At 38.9% G+C, this 9,018-nt stretch overlaps 1 protein-coding gene across 1 annotated transcript; it reads right to left on the bottom strand.

Annotated features, from left to right (window-relative positions):
- Positions 1-4,131: 4,131 nt before the first annotated feature.
- On the bottom strand, positions 4,132-5,831 carry LOC131989288 (serine protease FAM111A-like). Its single transcript, XM_059354479.1, has 3 exons — positions 5,447-5,831; positions 5,273-5,325; positions 4,132-5,088 (listed from the first exon to the last, which is right to left on the bottom strand). Exons 1-3 carry the CDS (start codon positions 5,829-5,831, stop codon positions 4,132-4,134), a joined length of 1,395 nt encoding a protein of 464 aa, XP_059210462.1.
- Positions 5,832-9,018: the final 3,187 nt, after the last annotated feature.

Below are 9,018 nucleotides of genomic sequence, written 5' to 3'. Positions count from 1 at the left end.
GGTACTACAGAGTACCAATTCATGTAAAATCAAACGGTACCATGTTTCGGTACCTAAACGGCGTTAACTTTAAACTGATCATTGATTTCAACCCGTTTTCATTTAACATCTTTGATTAACAAGTGTGCTGACGATCGCACTATTTTTTCTTTTTTTATTTACCTTCTCGTCTGGTCCTGTCTGCTCACCGCGGCCACTAGCCACTAGCTGCTGCCCTCTTCCAACCCGGCGCAGAGACGAACAGCCGGCTCTAGACCTGCTAGCCGCCAGCTGCTATCTCTCCAATGTCTCTACCCGGGCTTTGCCTTCGTCTGCCTCCAGATTGGACCTTCCTTACTTTGCTCTCTCCATTCTTCTGTAGACCAGTCATTAGCAGCTAGTAGCTAGCTGCTGCACCTCTGGTCCTCCGCTAATACTCCGCTCTTCAACTCAGGAATATTACCTGCCAATTTACTCCAAATTGCCTCGCTGAAATTAAATCCCTCGGACTCCTGCGTCATCCTCTATATGTGCACAGAGCATTATTCCAACCCTGCTATGGCCACAATACTGTCTGACCGGTGCTGCGCCGCACAGCTACGACGTCATCACAACAAATCACACGTGTACTTGCAACCTTTTTTTTTTTTCTCCTCCGTGCACTTGCAACCTGAGAGCTCCTCTGCATTCTTTGATAACACTGCAACCTTCATGTTACAAAATGCACGTTCACTCAACAATAAATTACTGCTCATCCTGGATTTTATATTGTTTTGATATATTTTTTAAAGTTTATATTTTGAGAAATAAATATGTTGAATTGAAAAAATTTGATTTTATTATTAAACAAATTAACATTTATTACCACATAAACAAACGCAAAAGTACGAAAATTGGTACCGTTGAGTACCGGTACCGATTCCCAGGTACCGGGTATCGGTACCGTATCGGTTCAAATGTGAAAGGTACCCATCCCTAGTAATAGTAATAGTCGTTTTTTGGACTCTGTTGGCTCAAAGCCAGGAGCAACATTTGTAAAGAGACGATGTAGTAAGCCGTTTTTCTGATACTTGCTGAGAGGGTGGAGACATATACAGGCGTAAACAGTGACGTAATGACATGGCTCTCTGTGGAAAAGCAAACAGGTTCAGCATCGGCTCTGAACCAGCCCTTGCTCTGCTATGGTCAAAAAGGGGTATCAGTGCCTCCATTGGTTAGCCGAAAGCCGAAAAAAGTTAGCCAAAAGAGTTAGGCTATTTTAGAGAGGAAATGGCAATATTCAAACTGTATTTATTCAGACTGCATTTGTATATTTCTGCATACTGGGGCCCCTAAACAGTCTAAACTGCATAAATCGGATATCAATGTCACGCTGTGGATTAAATTAGTCCAATTTTAATCATGTGTGATGATGTTCGTCCCCATAGTGGCATTTCATTGCAGTTTGAGCTTTTTTGAACTAGCAGAGACCTCGAGCATTCAGAGGATGGATGGCTTTCCACACTATATTGACAATAATGGGGTTCCTCAGCAGGTAACAAAAGTGCTGCCATACAATTGCACAAAATACATAAATCTACTAAATGTTAAAAAGTTGTGGTTTTTCTGTGGTGTTCCTCATTCCTGTTGTATTGGTGTAATATTCTGGAGGGGTTTTCAAGGCTTTTGAGGGTTTTTAAAGGCTTTCTAAAGATAGTTTCATGTTCAGGAGGGTTTTTCGACCATTTTTATCCATCTTATACATATTTAAAAGAAAATAATACTTTGAAAGGCTTTCTAAAGATAGTTTCATGCTTCATGCGTTCAAATTGCTCATAATGTATTTTATATGTCTTTAACAACTTCTTATTGATTGTCCTATCAGCGGCCTCATCACCTGAGGGCTGAGAGAACACACAGCTGCTCTGGGTCTCATTATACCAACTGATTTGAATAAGCAGCAGCTTTACTTCACAGGTCATTTGAATCCTGTCAAGCATCCATTTTAATAGATGAATGAATCAGTGGATGTCAGAACCAGATCTGCTTTACATACTCAACCTTGTATTTATTTGATTAGGATTATTTCTCTACATCTTGTGGACTCTGTGTGTGTAATCTAAATGTATAACTCATACAGCTCATGTATTTACTCTATATGTATTTGTGTGACAGCTAATATCCAGCTCATTATCCCAAATTGTAAAATAAACAAAAAAAGGCGACTGGTTTAATCGTTTGTGTGATCTGTCTGATGAAACTGTGTGCAGAGGTTAGTTTGACTGATTTGATCTCTTACATTTGTAGAAAACAACACTGACAGAAATATCCGATATTTGGCCTTTTCCATTTGTGCCATGTTTGAAAGCAAATGGGAGAATTTTAACAAGCTGATGTTTTTTTTTAAGTTTGCCACTTTAGGGTGTTAGCATGTTGACATTTGGTGATGAAAATGTTGTTTCACACAACAAAAACCAAAGTATTGGACAAATTAAAATGTAACTGTAAAGTCAGGAGATCCAACAGTTAGAAAACTCTGATCTGACTGCCCTGGAGATGAAAAGTCTGAAGAGTACCAAAGTCAGTGGGAAAACTTGTCTTGAAAACTGACCTACCATCCCAAGAGTCACACCGCTAGCTTAGCTTACGGCTAAAAATGACTTGCAAATAATATTCTGCGTCAGCAAGCACATTTTTTTGGTAATAATATTTGATTAGGGAGAGACTTTAATCTTGGTTGCCATTTAAAAAGACAATTATTTTACCAAAACCAGTTTTAACTAAAGTATTTATTTATTATTGGCCTTTCAGCTCTGATTTGGTCGCCACAACCCCGTGAGGAAAGTTCCTCTTTCTTTTCCAGCTAATGTTGTTTGTCTGCTGTTTAGTGCTTGGCAGGTAGTTACAGTTAAATCAGAGCTCATAAAAACTTTTTAAAAGAAGAGCTACAATCAACTTAAACAATAAAGTTGAGGGTCATAACTTGGTAATGATAAACAGGTTCCTACCACTTCACACTGTTTGTAAAAAAGACACTCTAAAAAGTTAGCTGTTCATTTTGAATAGCAAAAGCCAACCAAGCAGTCCATTTCCCATTCATTATTGAAGTTTGAATGAGACCATTCAAACATGCACTTCCAGTTTTGGTGCAACCCTCCACCAGCTCCAACAGATCTGCAGGTCAGAGGTCAAACTGACCAAGCCAATGTGTTCATTCGGCCAATAGAAACACTGCTTCACTGTTTGGAGATTGAGAAGTTATTATTGTAGCCTACCAGACTACACGCTGCTGCACAACATGAAGACAATTTGAAATCAATGACAGGAAACAGATCCGGAAGATTTATTTTTAATATGATAAAACAGAATACAATGGTAGATGAGACCAAGGCTAAAATAGTAAACAAAAGACAGAAATAAATGGAATTAAATGTCAGGTCAACTCTGCAGAGCTTGCACACAGTAAGAGCAGATAGTTATAATAAAAGTCTGCCAAGCAGTTTTGGTGAAGCCAGAATACCGTAAAATAAACAGAACACCACAGGACACTTCACCGAAACAAGTGACACATGCCAAAATAAAATGTAAAACCCAACCTGATACTCAAGAGAACAAATGGGAGTGAAATATACATTACACTTACAGAACAAACCTCCAGAAACAAATTTAAACTGCATGGCTATGTTACTTAATAACAAACATATTATGGTATGATTGAGTATGTTACAAAGAGTAAAAACAAACAGGAGGCACAAATTAAGAATCACAAAAAATGTCAAACTATTTGATCATCAACTAGAGAATAACCTGTGCAGCCACATAACTTATGAGCCAGGCTTCTGAACTCTTTGCCTTTAAGGTGTCACCCAAAATAAGCTAATACCAAATACAATTTAAAATTACCCACATTTGATCCCAATTGTTACCAGATCTAGAAAAAAGCCAAAACTGCAACTTTTCTTAATTTTAATGTGAAGTGTGATTGGAAAACTACCTCAGCAGCTACAACACATAGGGTTGGTGGTGCAGTGAAATCGAGTGAATCAGTGATTTATTTATTTTTGACAGTCCAGCTATTATTCAAACCATATGTATCGGTTTTGGTATTGGTACTGGTAATTTTTTTAAATGATGCCCAGCCAGAGACAACATGCCACAAGAACTCTTGATTACCTAATCAGTCCCCATTGACTCATCACTGTCTGCTGTTTCATCATTCTCTGCTGATGGCTCCTCAGTGCTGGTTGCCCTGATATTGAGAACCTTTTTTAGGTATGGGTTTCCCTTTGCTTCTTTCTCAACTCTCTTCAACAGCTCCTTATCTTCTTCCCTGTTCTCTTTCTTCAGCTTACTCACAAAGTGTTCAAATATTGTAAGCAGAGGTTGTGCGTACTCTATAACATGCTCTTTGAGGTTTCGAAACTCACAATCAAATCCAGCGGTGTGCAAACCAAACACTCTGCCCTGAGCATCAAAGACTGGGGAGCCAGAAGAGCCGTGATACATGGAAGTGTTGTAGGTCGACACTTGGTCTGCTCTGTTTCCACCCATCATTATGTTGTCAATGCCTTGCTCTTTAATACGGTTGGCGATTGTGTAGACAATTAACTTGCTATCTTTGTATGGATATAAATGATCATTGATCGCCTGCTCCCTCTTCTCTTTCTCAATGATGCATATTGGATCCATTTTTTTCACTTCCCCTGCTGGGTGACCAATGATACAGGCTTCCCCATTCAGAGGCATGGGACCGAATCTATTCAGGAGCCCTGGTGGCACCTTTGTTTTCTTTGTTGGGTCTTTTCTCTGGCCCTCAGGGTTGACTTCAAGTATGGCATAATCTAGGTCATTCTCACTGTAGTAGATGTAAGAGTTAACCAGCTTGAAGCAGTAGTAATCAGTTAGTGGCTCAGGTTTTTCATAGTTAAAGAGAACAAACACATCAGTACCCTCCTTCAGCTTTTGTCCTGTAACACAACCTTTGAATAGGTGTGCGTTGGTCAAGATGAAGTTGTCAAATAGCACAAAGCCTGTTCCCTGACTAAAATCCTTAACAACCACTTTGCAAACAGACTCGCCCAGCTTCAGCAGCTTTTTGACTCTGTGAACTTCACTGAATGACTGTTGGATCTTGGGGGGTTATTACAAATAACAACAACAACAACAATAAAATAATATTAAACACAACTGCTTTTTCATCAACTTGCTCCATCACACACACACAATCACTAATTTTATGCAGAGTAATAATTTACCTAAACCATGGGGTGTCCACTGAAAAAGCTGTCTCCTTGGCTTTTGTAAAGGGCGTCACCGTTGCAGCTTTCACTTTCACTTTAGGGCGGGTTGACAATGGGTCCGACAGTCCTGTATATGAATACAAGCATTTACATTAACGTTACAAAGTACGAGGAACTGAGCTGACAATGACAACTAATGCAAGTTAAAATGCCAAGCTAACGTCATCTTAAACACTAGGCTTATTTACCTGGAGCAGACGAAGATGATGATGCCTCACTTGCATCGTCATTGTCGCTGTCGCCATCACCAAATGTTTCTTCTCCCATGTTGCTGGCTGCAGATGACGAGTCGCTAACGGATGCAGGCGTGCTAACGGTGCCGAAAGCAGGACTTGTAGCCGTGGATCTTAGGCTGTCAAAAATTCTGCACTCTTCAGCCTTGAGAAAAATCTTGTGCTTAACCAGGTGCTTCCTCAGATTAGAAGTATTCCCGCTGCTGGCCTTGCACTTCACGTCACAAATATTGCAGCGAGCGTAATCTGCATCGCATTTTGAAAAGTGGAGCCATACCTTCGAGGGCTTTCTCTCAGCCATGCTTGCTTTGTTGACTGAACCCCCGATTACTGACGTCATGATGCTCTTGTGCGTGCAATGCTGTGTTCACGGTGACAAGGATACGTTTGTTAATCAAAGAACTCAAATGAAAACAGGTTGAAATCAATGATCAATTTAAAGGAAACGCCTTTTAGGTACCGGAACATGGTACCGTTTGATTTGACATGAATCGGTACTCTGTAGTACTGACGGAATTCGGTCAGTACCTATAAAAGTACCGAATTCGGTACCCATCCCTAAGGCTGTGTCCCTCGAGGATGTGCTGATGTTTGCCAGTGGTTTAGCAGCACTTCCACCAGCAGGACTGACACCCCCTCCAAGCATTGACTTTTTAACTGATTCACCTTTTCCAATAGCAAGCACATGTACAAACACACTGAAGCTCCTGCTCTTGGATTCCTACAGTGTCTTTAAGACAAACATCCAGAATGCTCCAGGATTTGGATGTTTTTAGATTTCAAAGGGACGACCCATAAATGCAATAAGAGCTGTAGCCTGATTTAGGCTCTCTTTTATTTATTTATTTTCTCAACTTACAAGGTCACGTTTGCTTGTTTGCGTCAGTCACTGTCTCTTGTAAAAGGCAATTTGGGACTTTGATTGTTCACCCCTGTGAGGGCTTCTATACATTGTTTGAATCTGTGCAGTTAGCTACCTACAGATTTTACCCTGATTTTCTTTTATTCAGCTGTTTCCTGTTTTTTTACAGGTCAATACAGTATATGTTATATGTTAAAGAATGTAAAATCAGAGTGTAACACTTGTAAGGGATCAACAATAAATGCTACAATATGAGAATGTGAGACAATATATGGACTAGGATAGGGTTAGGTTCGATTACTGGAGCACAGTGGAATGTTTAAAGAAGACTCAAGGCAGATAATTAATTATAATTTAGTTATAAAGAAACATAAAAAGAGTTGACATTACAAATAAAATGCTGCAGTATTAAATTCACAATATCTCAATCCTACCTTGGGTGCACCCTGTAACCTGAATTTTTGTATCAACTTTAAATTCGAGCACGGATTTCCAATTTCCAATCCAGTTCAAACGCTCATGAAAAGAAAAAAAAAATATCAAAGCAATTTACAGACACTATTCACTGAAGGAGGATATCCAATAACTCAGGCGCTAACAAACACTTCTGGGAATGAAAAGGTAAGTCCATATGTATCAAGTCAAAGTCCAATGAAATGTCCAAAAAAATAGCTCAGAGTTCAGAATAACGTCAGAGTTCCCGTGGAATGGATAAGTGTGTAGTGAAAGGGGGAATTGTATGATGGAGCTGAGCGTGAAGAGTCTGTAGATACTGGGCCTACCACACCACGAGTGTAGCAGGAGCTGTCCAGGGACCACGGGATATCTTCAAATCCTGTCTCTCTTCTAGGTCTAGGTGTAATAGCTCGCCACCTACATCACTGGACGGTCCAAGAAATAAACAAACCAAAAGAAAAAACCCTGACCTGTCGACAGACAGTGTCAGAGAAGTATCATGAGCATCAATTATCTATTTTGTCTGTAGTTAACATCATGTAATTTGCATTGGCATGAACTTTAAATAAACAATGATATGCAATATTGCACAATCAATTTTTGAATAATCCCTTTAACTTTGTGTATATTTAAAAAGTTAAAAACCAGAACCAACACCAAATCACGATGCACCACGGTAACAGCTGTTAATTTATGGAACAAATTGGAGAAAGACTTGAAAACTTGCAATACCATTAACTTATTCAAAAAATTACTTAAAAATAGGATGATTAATTTACATAAGTTAGAGTAATGAGTAATAAGCTTCTTTCTTTTCTCTCTTTTGTGACTTATTTCTTTTGTTGATAAATAGCAGATTGTACATTTCTAAATTTTAAATTTACTTGAGTTGTAACAGGGTAGGCGTAATAAGCTGCTTCAGCCTTTTGGTCCAAATGTCTATTATCAATTTTCTCTCTCTGTTTACATGTTGTTTACTTTGATCAATGTTTTTTTTTTTTCTGGTTTGTTTTGATGACATGTATTGACCGAAATAAACAGATACGAAACGAAACGAAACGAAACGAAACGAAACATGGCAAGTTATAGATTGAAACAATTTAGCTGCCATAGAAATTGACTAAATACACATACAATTTTCCATAAGTGCAAAATGAAATAACATCCCTTCATGGAATAACTTGTAAATAAACAGCTTGTCCATATAATACAATAATTCAGTACAGTGCTCCATAAATGTAAAATAAAATGAAATACCTCATTGAAATAAAATAATCATGCACGGACTAGCATGAAAATTGACGGCGTCCAGGCAGTAAAACCACGAGGGGGCTACATAAACATACAGAATATCCAATGAGACCAACATAACTTTTTTTTCAGATAAGTTAGCTTTCATTGTGGATGAAATTACAATGAAATAAATAGTTTATGGACCATTTGTTGTACCTTGCTTGTTGAAGCTGTTAACGAGGCAAAGTTGTCCTCAAAGGAGAATAACAGCGGTGTCCGCACTTTCAAGCTAGCGCGAGCAGTCGGCTAATTAGCGGCACAACAAAGCCAACCGAGTTGTCTAACTCTATTGCACTAGCAAACAACTAGCGACTGTGACTTTTATATTCTCTAGTAAAATCCGTTTAGTTGTATCTTGTAGTTGTCTTCCGTTTCTCTCCTTCTTTCATTCACTTTTTATATCAACACAACTCTCATCATGCGTCTCTGTCTACCTGAGGTGGGCGGGACTAACCACCCCAGCGAGTTGCTGGTTGGCTGAGACAACATATTCAGAGCTATTCTGTAGTGTTCATTGGAGATCAACCATTACTTGACATTTTGTACTAGATTAGTTATGTTTGCTTGAGTTACATTGCAGAAGCACAGTAATTCACCATATGATGTTTTTTCACCATTATATCATGTGGGTTACAAGAGCAAAGGTGTTTTGCAAGTAATTGATGTTCACATAAACATTGAATCAGAAAATTAATACAATTTACGTTTTAATATGTCTTCACGTCAGTTCCAGAGTTCAAGTTGCCAAACCTATAAATTTGAGAGGGGTCTGGCTGCAGACCTGCACTGTCAGGACTGGAAGTTGCAGACCTGCACTGTGAGGTCTGGAAGGTGATTTGAAGCCTTTCAAAATAAAAGTGAATTCAAAAGTACCACATTTGAAACTTTTGGGATCATATCCTGTAATTTATCCCTT

The sequence above is a fragment of the Centropristis striata genome, chromosome 17 (genome assembly GCF_030273125.1).
Source record: "Centropristis striata isolate RG_2023a ecotype Rhode Island chromosome 17, C.striata_1.0, whole genome shotgun sequence".
In the NCBI taxonomy this organism is placed as follows: Eukaryota; Metazoa; Chordata; class Actinopteri; order Perciformes; family Serranidae; genus Centropristis; species Centropristis striata.
The sequence above is the reverse complement of the archived record's forward strand: the minus strand, read 5'-3'. Positions and strand labels throughout refer to the sequence as shown.